Source organism: Cucumis melo, chromosome 5, assembly GCF_025177605.1.
Source record: "Cucumis melo cultivar AY chromosome 5, USDA_Cmelo_AY_1.0, whole genome shotgun sequence".
NCBI lineage: Eukaryota > Viridiplantae > Streptophyta > Magnoliopsida > Cucurbitales > Cucurbitaceae > Cucumis > Cucumis melo.
The window spans coordinates 29,280,555-29,300,509 of NC_066861.1; the positions used below are offsets into that span (position 1 = coordinate 29,280,555).

A 19,955-nucleotide genomic window follows, 5' to 3' on the forward strand; every position below is an offset into this window, starting at 1 on the left:
TAAATCCTCATCCTCTAGTTCAATTCATTTTTCACTAGCCATTGAACATTGAACTTTCTAAGAACCTAAAACCAAAATTTGACTAAACTAATTTACGGCAAATAAGTCCAATTCCAAAAACCAGACAATTACGGATGAAAATAGCACCAAATACCCTAACAAACATTTACTTACAGCAGATAAATTGAAAATCGGTTATACATGAAACTCACCTAAATAAGACGCTCGAAGTTGATTGAATGGTCCGAATAGGAGCGACGAAATGCACTGGACAACGACCGACGAAGGGCAAGCGACGAAGGGCAAGCGACGAAGGGCAAACGACGATGGGCAAGCGACGATGGGCAAGTGACGATGAACAACTGACGATGGCCGGAGTAGGTTCAAGTGTTCTACACGAAAGAAAAGAGAAGGGAAACGGAACTATACGCGAAAGAGAACGAATCAGAGAAGGGAAAGCAACGTGGAAGAGGGAAAGGAAAGGAAGGGCATTTTTGTCTATTCACACCCAAATTGTCCTAAAAGTCTTTCTTTTGAAAACTTGTCCCAAAATTCATTTAAATCTCTTTTTTTAACCTATTTTTGGCAATTTCCCTTTCTTTTCCTCATTTACCTCTGTTTCTGTACGACACTCGGCTCCACACCCATTTGCCTTCTCTCTCTGAACTCTTCATTGGGTCTTTTGGATTTTTCTGATTCTGTGTTAAATTATTGGGGCATCTGTACGATTACAATTTTCCCTCCATTGCTGCTCCAGATCCGAGCTTCCCAATTTTGTCGGTAATGAGAAACTCCTATTCTCTTCTCTTCATTTACCATTTACTTTGAATTTCAGTCAAACCCAATTGGTTATTCTTGGAGAATCCCCCTTTCTTGATCTGGGGTTTTTCTGTATTCGAGTATCTGGTTAAGTAGCTTCGATATTCGCATTACATTCTTGATTTCCTCTTCTGGGTACCTTCTCTTTTGATCTTGATCCGTATGCCACCTTGAATTTTTCGGTGTTGCTGATTTTCATTGAGTATAGACTACGGCAATGTCTTCCATGAGAGTGGATACGAAGCAATACTTTACAACCAGTGGACTTGTGATTGGTTATGCTCTTTGTTCGAGCTTGCTTGCTGTGATAAACAAGTTTGCCATTACCAAATTTAACTACCCTGGTCTTTTGACGGCTCTGCAGTATTTAACCTCTGCTGTTGGAGTTTGGATTTTGGGGAAACTTGGGTTTTTGCATCATGACCCTTTTACATATGCAACTGCTAAGAAGTTTTTACCTGCTGCGTTTGTGTTCTATCTCGCAATCTTTACCAACACGAATCTTCTTCGTCATGCTAATGTGGATACTTTCATAGTGTTCAGATCTTGTACCCCTCTTCTAGTTGCCATTGCAGATACCATGTTTAGAAACCAACCGTGTCCGTCTAAGCTCACGTTTGGATCGTTGCTGATCATTTTAGGTGGAGCAGTTGGGTATGTAGCTACAGATTCTGCATTTACTTTGACTGCTTATTCATGGGCATTTGCTTATTTGGTGACAATTACTACTGAGATGGTTTACATCAAACATATGGTCACAAATCTTGGGTTGAACACATGGGGTTTTGTTCTGTATAATAATCTAATTTCATTGATCTTGGCTCCTGTGTTCTGGTTCATCACTGGAGAGTATGTTGATGTTTTCTCTACCTTAGGTTCAAGTGGAGGAGATTGGTTTGAATATGATGCATTTTTTGCAGTGTCCTTATCGTGCGTATTTGGTTTCCTCATAAGCTTCTTTGGTTTTGCGGCAAGAAAGGCAATTTCTGCTACTGCCTTCACAGTTACTGGCGTGGTTAATAAGTTCCTAACAGTTGCTATCAATGTGTTAATTTGGGATAAGCATGCGAATCCATTTGGTTTGGTCTGTCTCCTTTTCACAATTTCAGGAGGTGTTCTATATCAGCAGTCGGTTACTGGAGCTGGCAGTGCTCCATCGTCGGCAGATAAGCCCACAGGAAATGATAATGATCCTGAGGGAAATCATGGCAAGCCTGGTAAACTTTCCTCCGTATGAGGCTTTTCTTGGAACTTAATTTTTTGGCTACTCATGAGAAAAAGTAGAAATATTTAAGACTTATATGAACTTAGTTACTGGATATTTTTGGAATCTTATTATCGATGAAGTATTATCATCGGCCGTCATTCATACATGCTAGTTTCCAGGATTTTATATGTATACCACTTTTCTACGGATTCTAATTTGTAATGTAAGGGTTTATGCATTTAGCTAGGGATTTATTTGATATAAACATCTTAGCAGTAAATTGTGATCAGGCATCAGCCTTTTCAACATCTTTTTTTGGCAAGGACTTTGAACATCTCTAGGTTGTTATTATTGTTATTTTAATCTTTGGAAATGAGAATCTCTAAGGTATGGACTAGATTTTATATTATGCACCCTTTCCTGGTTGACAATAATCTGTGATGCCTTTATTGTATACTTTTCCCCTCAACAGAAGCATCGAAACCTGGTTGACAATAAGTTGTGGGATTTCACTGTTGTTGTTGGTAGTATTTTGTTTTTCTCATCAAATTATTACTGGAATAGTTCAATTGGGGAAGGGTTGCTAACAAGTAATAGAATCATTGAGCTGTTGGATGCAGGGTTTCTTGGACCTCTAGTTTAGTTTCAAATACTGAACAGTAAACTTATCTGTCTATTATCTTACTGCTTGATTAAGGATTTGATATGAATGAAGAGAACTCAATCAAGCTTCAAGTTTCCAGCCTTCATCCACAACTACACAAGAAAGATCAACAGCAGGATCAGGAAGATGAAGCATTGCTTTATCAGTGGCGCCAATTGGAGGATCAAGCAAGAAATAACCCAGGAGAGCTTCAAGAACCTAAAGATGAAGAAAAGAAGTAGAAATGACCGAGCTCTTCAAAAGAGGAGGAAACCTCCACCAAATAGGAATTCTTGTTTCATTTCTAAGGAAACTAAGAAATCTGTGCCTAATCAAGTCTCATTGCCACTTGGTCATATCCATTGGAGAATTCGTTGAAGACATCATCTTGTTCCAGCTATTTTACTTATTTACTCTTATTTCCTCCAAAATTAGGCTTTTAGCTGATGTTATTATGGGCCTGATATGAGCCATAGTCTTATTTAAGTAATTCTAATCCATAAAGGAGTCGTATGACTGACCACTTTGAGAAATCTTACATCAATTAGCAAACCTAGCAAATATAGATAGTGACTGATTAGGCGTCTCTTGGAAGGCTATATAAAGCTTTGTCTTCTATTGAGTTGTTTCTTCATATTTGCTATGGTTAATGAGTAAAGAGCAATTTTTCCTTTTCTTTCAAGCTTAGCCAAGTCAATTCGAGGCCTTTCCGATTATATTATCGAGTTACTTTCCAAATTTCAAGACTATTCAGTTTGGACTGATCATCCTATCTTTGGATTGTTTGACTTTTGAGCTAAGAGCAAAGACTTTAATCTTAAGCAATCTGTTTCTAGCTTGAATCTTAGGGTTTATATCTTGAACCAAGTGAGCTTTCAGGTGTTTGTAATTGAAGCTTTTCTGTACTCTAATTCCATTCTCTGAGGAAGCTCATATCAGGATTACGCATCTTTCTATTTCCTCCACTCTTGGTGGGCGCTCAACAGAACCCACTGATCCTCTCTTTGCATTCCAAATAAATCAATCTAATAAGAAATCTTGAACTTCTGTTATATTAATGAACGATCACCAGAAATCTCCCTAAGAACAACTTCCATTCTTAAATGGTGAAATCTATTGCGTTTTTGTACAATTACTTCTCTTTTGTAAACCTTTGAGATGATCTTTGTAGCAGTATGGAAATCAGTGCAAACACGAAGATTTTTCATAATCTGAATTGGTGTCTCAGGTTTTATGCTAATAAGCTATTTTCTCATTGTGAAGGCTAAGAGTAGTCTCTTTTTCTTCTTCATCCATCTCAAACAGCACTTCTGATTTCTCAGGAATGTAGCCTGCTTCCTTCCACTTGCTAATCTCGTCATCTAGCATTTTATATATTTCTCCCCTTCACAAATTCATGGACTTTTCTATTAATCTTAATCAAGCTACAACCAGGGGACTTATTTTAACTTTGTTTCTGACATGAGTTCTCTTATCCATTTAGATTCTTCCCACTTTTCCATTGAGCTGTATATCTTTGAAAGTAAAACATATGTTCCAGGATCGTTATGATCGAGTTTCGGAAGCTGTTGGGCTGCTTTCTCAGCAAACCTCAAGGTTACAATGAACTCTGCAAGCTCCAAGAAGGCCGCTGGGAACAGAGCGATATGCTGTTATTGGCAAATTCTGTATCAGCTCCTCTACTTCGGTTTTGTGACCTACTGTGCTGTACACATCGTGACCGTACAACCAAGTGTACAATGCTAGGTTGAATTCCAAAGACATTAAACATGTCCTTGTAGTTCATAAATTCTTCTCACCATTCCAACATGACAACAAGCACCCAAGACGACCACAAATGGCATCGGGTTTTATCCCACTCTTCTGAGGCATCTTGTTCAAACAATTCTCCAGCAATGGAAACCAAGCCACACTTACAGCCAGCATCCAAATGTCATCAACACATTATGATACTCTCATGTCCATTGTCATCGATGTACTCAGTGCACCTGCTACACGGTTTCCATATCCATCACTACGGCAAACGTTGATAACAGACTTCATTGAATTTTACGTTCTCAACCTCCATCATCTCAAGAAGTTCAATGGCCTTCTCTGATTGATCCCACTGTGTATAAACACCATGGTTGTTGAACATCTTCTGTGCTGAAACCAAACATCCACAAATCAAGTACCCTTAAATCAAAGTGTTCTGAACGTAAGCATCGGAAGTGAACCCAAACTTCGTCAAGTGAAAATTGCATTGGTTTTCTTGTTCTTCTTTACCTATAATGTTCATTTTTCTTAAAGTAACATTTGAGTTCACATTCAAATCCAACACCCCTAAAGATTTATATTAAAATAAACAAACTCCTTGGTAAAATTATCGTGTATACTCATAATTTTCAAAAGTCATAAACAAAAGGTCAATTGGTTATCAAACAAAGCTTCGATTGGTTTTGAAGTGTCATTCTCAATGATATCACGTTTTATTGCAACTAAATTTAAAAGGTAATATGAAATATGTTTGCTTATAACTTAGATAAATACTATTTTAGTTGGTAAGATTTAAATTTAATTTCATTTTCCATCTTTAAACTTTCAAGTATTATTGCATTGATAGTTTTGATTCTATCTTGCAGTTGACATTAGAAGATACAAAGCAAAAAGGATGTCCTAGTTCATCCACTTTCAAATATCTTACTATTTTTTTCTTTTTTTAAGTTAGAAACTACTTCAGTCATTGTGCAAAAGGGATTGATTGATTACATCCCAAATTTTTGTTACAGACAATATAAAAATTAATGACAATAATTATAACTCTTTCATGGATATATTAGATCTATTGTTTGAAAAAATTGAAGTCTTTCAGATTCTAAAATGCATATTATAACGCTTATATTTTTAAATATAATAAAATGAACTAAAATATTTACAAAATATAACGATTGATGGTGATAGATTAATCTATTTGTGTTCATCTATATGATATTTTATCGTAATCTATCACTGATAAATTGTGATATTTTGTTATACTTATAAATATTTTTAAAAGTTTTATCATTTAAAATAACTTTTCACGTTATAATTTTATTAAAATTTTAACAATGTATATTATGAATATTTGTACTTAAAAAATCATTTAATGATTATACAAACTAAATATTCAATTATGTATCTAAATTAGAAAGTTTTAAAATAAATAAACAAATAAGAAGAAATACATGCAAATTTAGAACGCATTAAACACATCTTTGAAACTTTATGAGTTGAAATTTTCACAAGAAAGATCGGAGATTCTACTCTTAGATTAAATGGCAATTTGTAAAAATCACTTCATGTGGTTGTAGTTGTAATTACACCCTTAAATTTACGGCAGTGAAAATTAAATCTATACAAAAATGTGTTAAAATCGGATTTTCGAGTTTAATATAATCGTAAAATTCGAACATATAAATGATAAAAATTGAATCTCAATTTATACAATAATGTAAATTTAAGGATCTAATCTTAGAATTTGGATAAGTTTGAGGGAATTTTTAATTTTAAACATTAAAAGATTATTGTAGCAAATATCACAATATTTCATGGGTTAAATATAAGGAGGGCAGTGGGCATGCCTTTTCCCTCCATGCAATACGATATGTCGTTAGGTTTGCGTCTCACTTCCGACATGTCGATTAACGGTTCATAGGCGAGTTTTTAACATTGGGGAAGGGAGTTCGGTGGTGTTTCTCGACTTTCTTCCTTCTTCTCGGACATTGGATTTTCACGGTGGTCATGACGGTGGACGACGATAGCTCGATATACGTCGGCGGTCTTCCTTACGATGCAACGGAGGATACCTTGCGCAGAATCTTCGATTTGTACGGCGCCGTCGTCGCTGTTAAGGTCACCTCCTCCACCAACCGGTTTCGCTCCTTCCATCTCCTTATGTGACAAATTTTCTTTTACGACTGTTGATAATAGCGTTACGTCGTGTATACCTCAGAATTATGTAGCTCTTTAGGTGTTTCTGATGGAATATTTGATTGCTTGAATATAACTTTTTTTTTTCCAAGGCTATTTGAAGTTGAGAGATCAATTCAAACTCAATTGTTTAGTTTATGACGTTTCTTTAGGAGTATAGACGTGGTTTGAGTTTCTGAAATTGGTGAAAGAAACTGGATTGTGGTGAATATTTGTTGTTATTGTGGAGAATTTGAGTAGTTAGTTTACTTTTGTGTTTGTTAAAATGCTTCAATTAGGCTTGTTGAATGGCGTTTTTACATATGGTTTAATGTAATTCTAGTTGAACGCTTTGATTTGGTCTTCAGATTATCAATGATCGTTCTACTAGGGGAAAGTGCTATGGCTTTGTTACCTTTACAAACCCTCGATCTGCTATTGATGCCATAAAAGACATGGATGGAAGGGTATGTTAATTTATGGCTGGAATACAAATCTCTTTAGAATTTTTCATTATGTTTTTTTGAGTCTTGAGTCCTGACATTAAGGCTTTGAATTAGACTATTGAAGGACGGGTTGTCAGAGTTAATGGAGTGAAGAGTAGACTTGGTGGAAGGTTTGGTAAAGAAGGTAATCGGTTCGATGCAGAGAGGGACGTGAACTGGGAGAGGGATAGAGATCGAGGGAGGGATTATGATCATGATAGGTATCGTCATAGAGGTAGAAACAATGACTGGTCTAGAGATCATGATCGGTCTCGAGAACATGATTTGGACAAGGAAAGAGGATATAAGCATTCACAAGATCGTGATCTACCAAAGGATCAATTTTTGGATAGGGATCCAGAGTTGGAAAAAACTTCAAAGGATAATGAGAAGTTACATGACTTGAAGTTGAACCACGATCAAGATTGGGAAAAAGATCATGGTGCAGATTTGAGTGGAGGCGGAGGCATTGATAAAACTGATGATTATGATAAAAGCCTTGACAATGACAGAGATCAAGTCTTAAGGAGAGATAACGGGTTAGTCTGTCCTCAAACTTATTGAAATCAATATTAAGTAGTTTTGATATAAATTTTATGTTTATCTTTGGTCTCATATGACTAATTTGCCCATCTGTGGCATTATGTTGAAAACTTGAGGTTGCCCAAATTGTTGTGCTTGGAATGTCTGATTATTTCTAGGCATTTCATGTTTGATAGTTTTGATCTGGGCAGTTAGTGATTCCAGAAATTATCTAGAGACCTTGAAAGCACTTAATTTTCTTATTCTTTTATAGTTCATTGGGTTTATATTAAGGGCGCTGAACAATTGGGAAAGACATTGCTACTAGCAAATTGCGCAACTAGATGGCAGTAGAGGCATGTTCCAAAGAATGAATCTGCTGTTACAACGCTCAGAGAGATGAATTAAATAATAACTTTTCTGTAGGGATCACTTAAAAAATGCTTCCACATCATTTAGGGATCACTTAAAAAATGCTTCCACATCATTCTTAGTTCATTTTAGTGCTTGCATAGTCTTGCTCAATTTTTGTTTTTCTTTTCCCCAAATGTATGCACCATTTACCCATTGCTTTTTGTATGGTATATAATCCTCTATTGTAAAGGAAGTGGTTCCCTGTTAACAACTACAACTTAAAATTTTCCTTTACAAATTGGAGGATCTTTTGTAAATCCCATTTGGATGGGTTTTCTTTTGTATTGTTTCATTTTCATTGTTTCCTGTTGAAAAAGGAAAAAAATGAAATGATAAATAAAAAGTAAAGGAAGAGGAAAATGGTAAATGTTCTTCTCTCCTGTTTCATACAAGGGATGGAGGAGTCACTTTTTGGTTATGATTTTATGATTGCTACTATGTCTTCTGTTTTCAGTGCCTCCTGTTTCATAAAAAAGATAGAGAAAATGGGATGACCTTTTGGCTATGATTATATGATTGCTATTGTGGCTTCTGTTTTCAGTCTTACAATTGAAGGTCGAACTGCTCGGGATCTTTCATCTGATTCTAGTGATGATTATATCCATGAAGTATGCTACTGCTTACCATTTTTCACCTTTTAGATTCTCTATTAAAAGGTTACAACTTACTAATAAGCATTTAATGCAACTTTTAATCCTATTGTTTGTGTTGTAGTTAAAGGAACAACTGGAGATATCAACAGAAAGATTGGAAGAACTCAGAAAAGAGGTTTGTTTCCTTGATGATTCTTTTTTTTCCAGGCAGGAGAGAGAGGCTCGTTTAGAAATAGTCGGGAAAGTTTCCAGAAAATTTTCAATGTGGATTAGCATAATTTAGTATTCTTGATCTGAAATTTACTTCAAAATATATGTGCATATAGGTCCCAAATCAATACACGTTGAGTTTTGTGGGAGTTCTGCAACTTGTTTTGTATCATTCTTTTAGATATCATGGTTACACTTGAATTTAAAGCCTTAGAGTTTTTCCTTTTCAGGTTTCTCAAATAGAGGAGAGGTCAGGAGAGAAAGAAAAACTTGTGGTTGAGTTGCAAAAGAAAGCCAAGGTAAAAAAAAATTATTTTATAACTTGCAACTATGATACTTTTGTTGTGTTCTGATTGTAGACCTGTCCCTCAATTCTAACTAATATCCATTTGGATCCAGAAACTGGAAGATGCATTGATCAGTGCAAAGAAGCGCTCTTCATTCCGTCAGACACAGCTGATCAAGGTAACTACCTGTTCAATATTTTACTTTGTTTCCATAACTGCATTGGCATTGATGATTTTGGTTTTGTTATGCAAATAACTGCAGCTCCATAAAAGCTTTCTGCTAGTAAAGGATTATTCTAAGAGACTTAAAACCAGCGAACAAGAACTTCAGGTTTGTGTTTCAACATTAAAACTCCTTGATTCTCTTCTTTCTCATAATAGTAATAGTAATAATAAAAAGAAACAGTTAACATATAATGCTATATAAAAAATGTGCTAATGGATGAAATTGTTGGACAGGATCTTGTAAGAACAATTAACAATATATCTGTATTTTGTTGGGAATCTCACATATGACATACATATCCTAATTATAATATGACATAATATGAAGATTATATTTATCTATATTTGTTATTGGAGAATTATCATATATTAATATTATATGTAAGCATGTGTAAACATTACCTAAATCTCCCATCTCTTTATCAGATTACTCTGCTCCGAAGATACTTACGATTCATCCTTTTGAAATTGCTCGTGAATGAATAAAACATAATTACTATTTCTTACTTTACAGGCTCTAGTTGAATCAACTGCAATAGAGAGTGATGTTGGATGAAGTATGAAGTTCCAACCAATTTCAATTTCAATTTCAATCTCTTTACAAGCTGCATTATGCTATTCTGTTGGCATGCAACGCTTCACCATGGTCGGGGCATTCACGGTCTTTTGTTCATACTAATGACAAGTTGTGATGTAGAAATAGAATTCCTTTGTAACCTAATTTTCCCAAGATTGAGCTGTCCATTCATTTCATGGTTTGTTCACAATCAACTACGCACATGTGTTTACTCACTTTTATCAAGTTAAATAGGTAACAGTTGTATTTCAAAATTAAATTTAGCATCCAAGTAGTTTTTCCACCTTGCCTGAGATTCCTTCCCATGAATGGAATTTTAAAGTTTAGGTTGTAATCCTTTTCAAACCGAATTCCATACCGGTATTTCGTTACATTTCATCCCCTCTTTATCTTTTACTTACAATTTAACTCTTTTTTTTTCGAAAGCTGGACAAAAAAGGACAAAACAGGATGGCGAGTTCGTGTTCAACGAAAGAGACTGAAGAAGAAGAAAAAGTGTTTGAGAAATGCATCAAAAGGTACGCTTGAAAAGACATTTTAGAATTATATAGGGAAACAGTTGTGTGCAGATTTATTGAATGAAATAGAATCTCTGTTTGTGTCTTTCTTTTTTATGTTTCAAGCCTGACAAAAATGTCATAAATAAATGAAGTAAAGTTAGTAGAGAATGTTTGAGATGGGAATTGGGAATGGTCCAGATAGGCCTTTTCTGGTGGATAGCCAAATTTAAAGAGGCAAAAGCTCTAGAAAATGTAAAGATGGTAACGTGGTTACTTAGTAAAGTTTGTGAAAGCTAAGAGGAAATTAAGGTGGAAAGTTCTTCAGGCACTGACCTTTCGGTGCCTTGAAAATCTTCAAATTTCCTTAAACAAATTAAGAGCTAAAGATTTTTTTTTTTTTAATTTATTCATAGATATTGAATACTATGTTGTGTTTTTTATAGATTAATTATAATTTCAAGAGGGTTAAATAGGGAAAATTAATATATGAAATTTGAGATTTGTGTCTGTTGAATTCTCAAATGTATAATTCTATCATTAGGTATTTATTAGGCATAAATTTCAAAATTAACACATAATAGATAGATTAAGTAATACTAACTTATTAGGTACAAAATTAAAAGTTCGAACAGTGATTTTTTTTTTACTTTTACTTTTTCAATAATGTTTGTCTAATTTTTTTTTAGATGTGCAAGTATATATTGTTTTCCTCAAATTCTTTCTATTTGGATAATTTACAAGCGTAAACCATTCAAACGTTCTAGCAACCCTGTGATTGTATTTTAAAACAAGTTTAGGTAATCTAAATCTAAATGAATATTTAGGGACCAAAATTGTTCCTAGGAATGTTTAAATATAAAGCTCTTAGTGTGGAGACCTCATGTTAAGTTGTTAAAAAAATAGAATGTGCAAAGATTGACTATGTAGAATTTCGAAGGCAAATGGTGGCACAATTCTTGATATTGAAGAATCAATACATAAAATTTTTATGAAAATGAATCAAACAAAGTACAAAGTGCAAAAATGGCCTACATTGATTTAACTAGTCATTTCCATGATTTTATGTATCAAATTCAAAGTAATCATTATCCATCAATAGCTATTTTGTTTGAAATTGTAGATCCAATTACGATAGAAACTCCATTTGTTTTAAAGCCTTTTAATTTGGTTCTTCTAAACCTCAACAGTTATTTATCTTTTTAATCTATAATGGCAAATGTGTCCAAATTGATTAAAGATATAAGGAATAGAAAGGACAAAAGAGTAGATTGCATCAAAATCCAATCTCCACTCTCTTGTAAATTGGAATAAAACTTATATTATACCATTCAAAAGTGAAAAAAGAAAAACAAACATCCCCTTTCTTCTTTTTTCTTTTTTCTTTTTCTTTCTACCAATCATTTCCTTTTTTAAGTTAAACTAGTGGAAGGAAAATTGCATACAACAATTACTATAAAACTTATACCTAAATTTTGTTATATCTAAGTATATTTACAATTTCTCATGAAAAATTACATAAAATGTTGTCTAGGGAAATTAAAAATCACATGGATCAAGATGAGTGAAATTATTAACAAGGATTTTAATACAAATGATGATATAAAGATAAAAGAAAAAAGAAAACCACACACTAAGATTTAGGGGGAAAAAAATAAAAACAAACAAACACTTGGGCACTTTTATTTTTATATTATATGCCCTCATTTTGCACTTTCTTCACCATCATCAAATATTCTTTTGGTTCAAAAGTTAATAAGAATTAATTAGAAATTAAAATGACATACAATTTAAATATTAAAAAAAAAAAAAGAAGAAAAAAGAAAAAGTCTCTCTCTCTAATATATATATATATAAAAAATCTAAACTCTTAAAATTAATTAGTCTAAACCTCTAATCACATTATAATTTATAATTACTTAATTAATTACCCTTAGAACTTGAGTGTAATTTCACTCCCATTGCTCTCATCTCCGGCCTCTTGCCGAAGCGCCGCCAAGTTCCCCTTTCTCTCTCCGGTCCCTCCGTTATTTTCTCCCCCGCTCTCCACCTTCCAGCTGCCGCTCTCCGACTTCCCACCATCCTCGATGCTCTCGGATCGGTCGCCATTTCCTCGGCCGTCTGATTCCGGGGAGCTATGAGCCTGAGCAGTGGCAGCTGCCTTGTACATGTGTAGCTGCTGGTGGAGCGCGTGTTGGTGGTGGAGCTGGTGGTGCGGCAGCGGTGGCGGTGGATAGAAATCTTGGTGCACCGGTGGTGCACAGTAGGTTGTGGGATGAGGTCCGTATAGGGCCGGTGCTCCACCATGGGCGGCTGCCGTGGCATACTCCGGTGGAACCCAAATGCCTCCTAAGACTACCAGCTGCGGCGCCGGAGCTCCGGCCGCTTGTGGGCTTGGACTTGGTCGCCTTGTGTGCAGCCTATATTTCTAATGTACATACCGAGAAAAGAAAGAGAGAAAAACAAATCGACAATCAATTTTACTTACAAAATCCATTCTTTTTATTGTTTAAGTTTTCTCTCTCTCTCTCTCTCGAGATTTGAATTTCTTACTTTTGATGGATATGAACAAAAATTGCTATTCAATTTTATATTTATACAAAGTTTATAATATGTTTTTGAGTTTTCATTATTTGTTAATTTGAGATCAATAGAGTTTTCTTTATATTAGAGAAATTGTGATCACAAAGAAGCAAGTCATGAAAAAGAAAATGATTATAAAAATCAAATCATCCGAATACATCAAAAGCTTATAAATTTATTGGTTATCCTACAAATTTAGTGTTAAAAAAATTAGAATTCATTCATTATAGTTTTAAAAGACGAAAAAATTTCATTATTTGATAAATCTTAATAAATAGTCTGTAATGAATAATAATTTTAAAAATAATAATCAAGTATATAACAATGTTTTATAAGAAATTGCAAATATAGCAAAATTTATCGGTAATAGACTTCTCGTCCATAAACTCTTATGATCCAATCATTGATATAGACTTAACAAATTTTGTTATACTTAAATTTTTTTTTAGAATGTTGTTATATATTTAATTATTTTGAATTTATTTATTATATTTACAACTACCTCAAAATTAATATAACACTCAAACTATTAGAATTAAATTCTAACTTTCACGAAACCTTAATTTGATCGAATTTATTCAATTTTTTATTATATACACAAATATGTATGTTTCAACGAAAGCATATGAAAACATTAGATAAGGAAAGAGAAGAGAACCTGGAGATGGCTTTTAACCTCATCATTGGTCAAACCGTCAACCTTCATCAACTCCCTGATTTGCTTTGGGGTGGCAACTATTTTTATCCAAAATTAAACAAAGAAAATTCTTATCAATTCATAATTATATGTTACAAATAATAGCACAAAAGAAGAAAAAAAAGAAAAAGAAAAACACAAGTTGCCAAAAGTATTCTCATACCCTACTAAAATTCAAACACTAAACCCTAAACAACCTTTCCAAATTCATACAACACAATTACTAAGATACAAAAATATCATATCTATCCATATCGATATATCCTTGGAACATCGAAATCGATATCGATATTTTAATCTTTAATTACTACCGGGGCTAAACTTTAACTTTGATAACAAGTTACACATAATACCATCAAACTTTTAATTTCTTTATCTTTTAGTCAAAATTAAATTAAAAATTTTCAAATCTAAAAAGAAGAGATCTCACATGAAAATTCAAACAAGAAAAATAAAGCTCAGATAAGAATCTCTCCCTAAAAACAACCCAAATTAAAGTACAATTCTTTAAAAAAAAAAAATTTACTGACCTTGTGAACCACCAAGCATTTGAAGAGCATTGACAAACCGCCGGTGCAAATCCGGGGACCAGCACCGTCTAGCTTTCCGGTGAGTCTGATTTGTAGAGTTGGTTGTGTTATTGTTATTATTAACCACCACAGTAGAATTATTATTACTATTATTGCTATTTGTAATAATTTGTCCCTCACCAGAACCCAAATTCACTTTTCCGGTGACCAAATTACCCTTTTCCGGCAGGTGTTGATCTGAATTCCCACACTTATTCCCATCATTGTCAGCAAAATCGGCAGCGGTCGTGGCGGCGAGGGCCAAATCGGGAAGATGAGAAGAATTAGAAGAAGTAGAATTATGCAAAATTCTATCTTTTGAAAATGGAAGAAAAGCTCCACCGTTGTTTTGATTGTTGTTGTTGTTGTTGTTGTTGTTTCTTTGAAGCTTTGGGATTAATCCAATTTGATGGTGATGAACAATGGGTTGTTGTTGTTGTTTGGAAGAGGAGAGATTAATTGGTTTTGTTTCATCAATAATATTTGTTGAATTATTATTTGTTTGGCTCCAAAGTTGAGCTGATGTCATCCAATTTGCCTTATCAGAAATGTTGTTCGTTAAGGTTTGATCTGAGCTTTCTGAGGTTGTTTGTTTGAGTGGAATGAACTCTTCAAGAATTGGTTTTTGACTATTTTGATGATCATTTTCATCATTGTTGTTATTGCTGTTTACTGATCTGGACCCTTGCAGTTGTTGTCTTGATGTCTCCAAAGCTATAGAAATTACCAAACAGGGAAAAAAAATCAATCAAATTTTACTATACGTAAATCAATTTTCACTTCAAAATGATGGTATTCGTTGTTTAATAGGGTAATAAAGAGCAAAGCAACGAAGGGAAGATCGGATAATTCAACTTATGTTATCAAATATGTACTATCAATCTCGAGATCAAGAATCTAACATACTGTCAAAAAATAGTATTAAAAAGAAAAATAAACAAACAAAATGAGAAAATTAGTTCGTATCATAAATCTACATATCTTAAGTATTATACAAAATAAAAAGAAAATTACGAGAAGATAAATTTTGTAAGTTTTATTTTTAGTTTGAAAATTAAAGTGGTTAGATTATAGTAATAGTATGAAATTCAATAATATATGGCTCCACTATTTAGAGAGAGAAAAAAAAAAAAAAAAAAAAAAAACTCCGAATTCTACTGTAATGGAGAGATGAAAAGCTAGAAATTGACAAAAGAACAGAAGAGAACGAGAGAAAACGAAGATAATATTTGACATAAAAAACCCTAATTAATGATCAACAAAATCAAGATGTTATTGAAAGCTTACCATTGGTTAAAAGTTGCATGCAAAGAGGAAGTTCACGTTTGAAAGCATCAATTTTGAGTCTTTCAGCTTCAAGACAAGAGAGCAAATCTTGAAGTTGTTGATTCTGTGATGAAGAATGATGTTGTTGTTGTTGATGATCTTGAGTATTATTAGTAGTAGTAGTAGTAGTAATTGCCACTTGATGATGCTCTGAAACAAAAGATTTCAACAGCATAGAATAGCTATGAGGCTTACAATCAAGGCTCAATTCAGGAGGAGATGGCATATTTTTCCTTATAGTAACTCAAAATTTCATGTGAAAATGAAACCAAAAGAGATAGAGATTAGGGGTTTTTTTGTTGTTTTAATTTGTAAAGAGGGTTTCAAGTTTGAGAGCAAAAGAGAAGTGAAAGAAATATATTGTTTTTATGAACATATAACAAAGGGATCATCAAGAGGGGGAATAAAGAGGGGGGGAGAAAAGCAAAGGGGATAAAGAAGAAGAGTAACTTCTTGCAAAGAACAAAGGCAAATAACTAAAGAAGAAAGCTAAAAGAGAGAAGAAGAAAAAAAAAATTAAATGCTTTTAATTTGATAGAAGGAATCAAGAGAGTCTGACATTAGAGGGATCATGTGCTTAGGGTATGGTTTTGGAACCTTTGAGATATCTCTCTCTCTCTTTCTCTTTGTTTGTGTGAGATAGAGAATTCAAAATCACTAATGTAAAGTATATGATTCTTCCTTTCGGATGCGATAATTATACCAACATTAACGCATCAGATCCATCAGAACTCTGCAATTAAACGTGTTTGGACTAGAGTAGTAGTACTGAAATTGGTTAACGGCCATTCGAAAAGTTTTCATACAAATGTTGCACCCCTAAGCACATATAACTGCACTAATGAACCAGACATATTATTCTTAAAATTCTACTGTTAAGCGTATTCGGACAAAAAACAATAGTTGAATTGGATGATTCTTTCTGAAGTCCTCGTGTTGCACCATTTAAAAAGAAAAAGTATGATTCTTCTTCTTTCTTACAATTTGTGCCCTTTTTTTCTTCTCTCTTCCTCTCCTTTTCTTTTTTGCCATTCTTTAACACACTTTAAGAGCCCTTAGCTTAGTTTCAATTCTTCTGTCCTACCTTTTTGATTTTTAACCAAAGGTATATGATAAAATCATGTATATATTTATTCAATATTCTCTATCTCTCTCTTCTCTTCTTTTTTATTTTATTTTTCACTTTTTCACCCAAAGTTTCAAGTTGGCATTTTTCTAATGCATATCTACAAACTTATCCTATTTGTTTTTAACCCAAAGTTTTTATAATTTGAGTGAATGGAAGAGAGAGAGAGACAGCTACAACCCCAAATTAGACTTTATAGCAATATATATACACTATAGCCTTCATTGCATATATATATGTGTGTGTGTGTGTGTGTATCTATGATTCCAACCCATGCATGCAACTTTCTTTTGGTTAAAAGGCTGCATCCACAACTCATATAAAACTTTGTGTATATTATATATTAATTTACAAAGGTTTAGAATATTATTGTTTGGTGTAATTTCTATATTTGTATATGATATTTTGTTTATCATTTAACTTCTAACTTAAGTTAGTGTTAGAGCTTTTACCTTTTAGAGATTATATGATCCCATTTGGGATTGTATTTTCAAACGTAAAAAGTAACAATGTAAGAGAATTATACTGTCTTTACACTGTTTGGGTAAAATACAAAGTTTACAAATATATATATACTTTAAGTATTTGTCTTATAGTAATTTATGTCAACTTAGTATCAATTTACCATTTATCTATAGCTAATTTTCTAATTTAAAATTGTAACATATTAAAAGCCAACACTTAACTTCGAAAGTTAAAATAATTTTTCCCCCTTATTTCTAGAAGAAGGATATATAAAGGAATACACGGAGATATCGTAACTAGGTTTTACAGTAATCTCAAACCAAACGACACAGAATATATTATTATCTTTTACTTATGGATGAATTATGTCCCTCGATTTTAACTTATGCGATACTTAAGTTGTTCTCCAATGTGAGAAAGAGAATATCTCTTATCTTTACCTAAAAATTCACTCGAAAAAAAAAATACAATAAAAAAGTCTTGTCTCTAAGAAAGGAATATCTTAATTAATTCCAATTCTACGACTCTAAACGAAGGGAAAAACACAACTCAACTGAAAAAAAGGCTTTGAGAAATAGGAACCCTAAGAGATGGGGAATCTTTTCAAGTTTGCTACTACTTTCTTTTTAGGAAAGTGGGAGTAAGAAGGTAACAAGATTCTCACTCACCTCATACCTTTGTTTCTAATATGCTTTGTTTCTTTTCCGTTGGATGAAAAATTTAGGTTTGAAATTTGAGATAGGATACAATACATGTTTTGGTCTCTTTTAACTTTCGAAAGTATAAAATAGGTTAATTGATTTTTTTTTCAAAAGTGTTGGAATGTTTTGTAGATGTTGTTATTTGGCGGTTTCCGCTTTCGAACACTCCAAAACCTATTTAATTAGAATTTATATTTAACGTATTTTAAATTATTTATGAATATTAACGACTATATATGACGCTAGGGTTTAGAGGCGGTGTTCATTATATTATATATGTATCTTTGATAATCTCTCTGTATATTTAAAGGCAATATCATTATGTTTGTTGTAACATTATCTCTAATAAGATTGTTCTTCATGTAGTTAATACATTGTTAGAAAACTATATAACTTAGTTTGTCGATTCTCTCTTCTTTTACATTTTGTTATTCGTATTCTTTATTTAGGGATTTCATAATATTAAGATTTTTAAAATTTGCGAGGGACTTATTAGAACCAACGAAATCAAAGGTTTTGAAAGTTATTGTCAGAAACTTTTAAAAGCTGTTGGGAACTAAATAAATTTAAAGAATGAGTTGTAATAATGTAACCTAAATTTTGTATTAGGATTTCACTTATTTATTAAAACAAAATACAAACAGTTGAGACTAGACCAAAATATGAAGCCACCATATAAAAATAAAATTAAAGTAAAAATTTCTCTTTTTGTTGATAAAAGCTAAGAGGAAATTATGCTTCAAGAACCTTCATTGATGAGTTCCAATTGAATTTACAAATCTTGTATCCTAAAAGATTGTAATGAACAGGTAGAAAAGCAAGTGGAGATGCATTTTCATTTTTCAATTGGAAGTACTATTGTTAATTACTTCTTTTCCTTTTCCCTTTTTTTTTTTTTAAAAAAAAAAAATCTCTCTTTCTAAAGTTCTTAGTTTAAAGGAAGATTTGGGAAGTGCACAACCTATCCTTTTTCTATGCTTGTTAGCCAAAAAAACCCCAATATGGGATGACATATTATTAGATTCTCTCTTTTGCCTTACAAATTGTGTACAAATACCATTCCACAGTTAAAAAAAATTAATTAAATTGCCTTTCTCATATTAACTTTTATCAAACTGTTTGTAATATATGTGTGTATATGTGTATTTATGTATACCACATATATGTATATACTTGTAAATCCCTAAATTCCGAACTAGAGGAAGTACTTTAGTCTTGATACAGGTCGAAATCAATGATAATATATGTTCTAAAAAGGTCTCTGTGATGTGGGGAAAAAGAAAGATAGAGGAGATGTTAGGGAGCTTAGAGAAAATATGAGTGAAGAGTGAGTGTGGCAAAGGCATTTTAAAGAAAAATCGAAGGAGCGTCGCAGCGCTTTGTACAATATAATGCTGTTGATCTTGGATCTTAAGCAATGTGCTTCATCGACGGCGACCACCAACATCCATAGCACTGCAGCGCTCTAGGGAGTTGCAATGACTATGCTTCAAGTTAGCTTTCCTAAAAATTTAAAGCTAGTGCTGAGCATGCAAGCACCACGAAGCTAGGCTTGATTTTGTCCACTTAAACTTCTTACTCCGATTGTGCCTTTAAATGATCATATTGTATAATACTCAAAATGTCTAGAGATTAATGTAAGGGGCTAATTTCACCTAGATTATGCTCAATAATGCCTACAAAACATAGAAATAAAAGTGTAAAATATTATAACAATTGATTCTAAGTTAAGTCGAACAAGATAACACTTTTTTAGCACTATCAAATCTCTTCTCTTCAAATTACAAATTCACGAATGTATGGCACAAGGATAAAGTTGAAGTGTATATATTTTCCTCTGTATCTAGACTTTTCCATCAAAATAGTCATAAAAATGTATATATGGATATGTTGGAATTGTTCTGGAAAAAGAAAGAAACTAAGATTTTGTGTGTGGCAAATGGAAAAGTTAATGTTTGGAGAGAGAGAGAGAGCATCAAATTCCTTTGGAGTAGTGAAAAAAGAAAACACCAAAATGAAATGATGATTTTGGTTCAACTTTCTCAACTAACTCTTCTGCTATAAGCTTCCAACTCTCAACTT

General features: G+C 33.0%; 3 protein-coding genes across 4 annotated transcripts; 2 read left to right on the forward strand and 1 right to left on the reverse strand.

Annotated features, from left to right (window-relative positions):
• Positions 1–592: 592 nt before the first annotated feature.
• LOC103497519 (GDP-fucose transporter 1) lies at positions 593–5,480 on the forward strand. 2 transcript variants are annotated; one of them, XM_008459742.3, is made up of 2 exons: positions 593–2,036; positions 5,291–5,480. In XM_008459742.3, the coding sequence occupies exons 1-2, from the start codon at positions 1,037–1,039 to the stop codon at positions 5,326–5,328; spliced, it is 1,038 nt and encodes a 345-aa protein (XP_008457964.2). In that variant the 5' UTR covers positions 593–1,036; the 3' UTR covers positions 5,329–5,480. The 2 variants fall into 2 exon arrangements, with proteins under 2 accessions (XP_008457964.2, XP_008457958.2); XM_008459736.3 differs by lacking the exon at positions 5,291–5,480 and adding an exon at positions 2,724–3,351.
• A 792-nt stretch (positions 5,481–6,272) lies between these two features.
• LOC103497531 (zinc finger CCCH domain-containing protein 25) lies at positions 6,273–10,280 on the forward strand. Its single transcript, XM_008459751.3, has 9 exons — positions 6,273–6,539; positions 6,965–7,063; positions 7,157–7,620; positions 8,559–8,625; positions 8,732–8,785; positions 9,051–9,119; positions 9,220–9,285; positions 9,370–9,438; positions 9,847–10,280. Exons 1-9 carry the CDS (start codon positions 6,429–6,431, stop codon positions 9,886–9,888), a joined length of 1,041 nt encoding a protein of 346 aa, XP_008457973.2. The 5' UTR covers positions 6,273–6,428; the 3' UTR covers positions 9,889–10,280.
• A 1,781-nt stretch (positions 10,281–12,061) lies between these two features.
• On the reverse strand, positions 12,062–16,067 carry LOC103497538 (myb family transcription factor EFM). The gene is made up of 4 exons (XM_008459757.3): positions 15,543–16,067; positions 14,217–14,969; positions 13,648–13,724; positions 12,062–12,834 (listed from the first exon to the last, which is right to left on the reverse strand). The coding sequence occupies exons 1-4, from the start codon at positions 15,805–15,807 to the stop codon at positions 12,340–12,342; spliced, it is 1,590 nt and encodes a 529-aa protein (XP_008457979.2). The 5' UTR covers positions 15,808–16,067; the 3' UTR covers positions 12,062–12,339.
• Between the last annotated feature and the right edge of the window lie 3,888 nt (positions 16,068–19,955).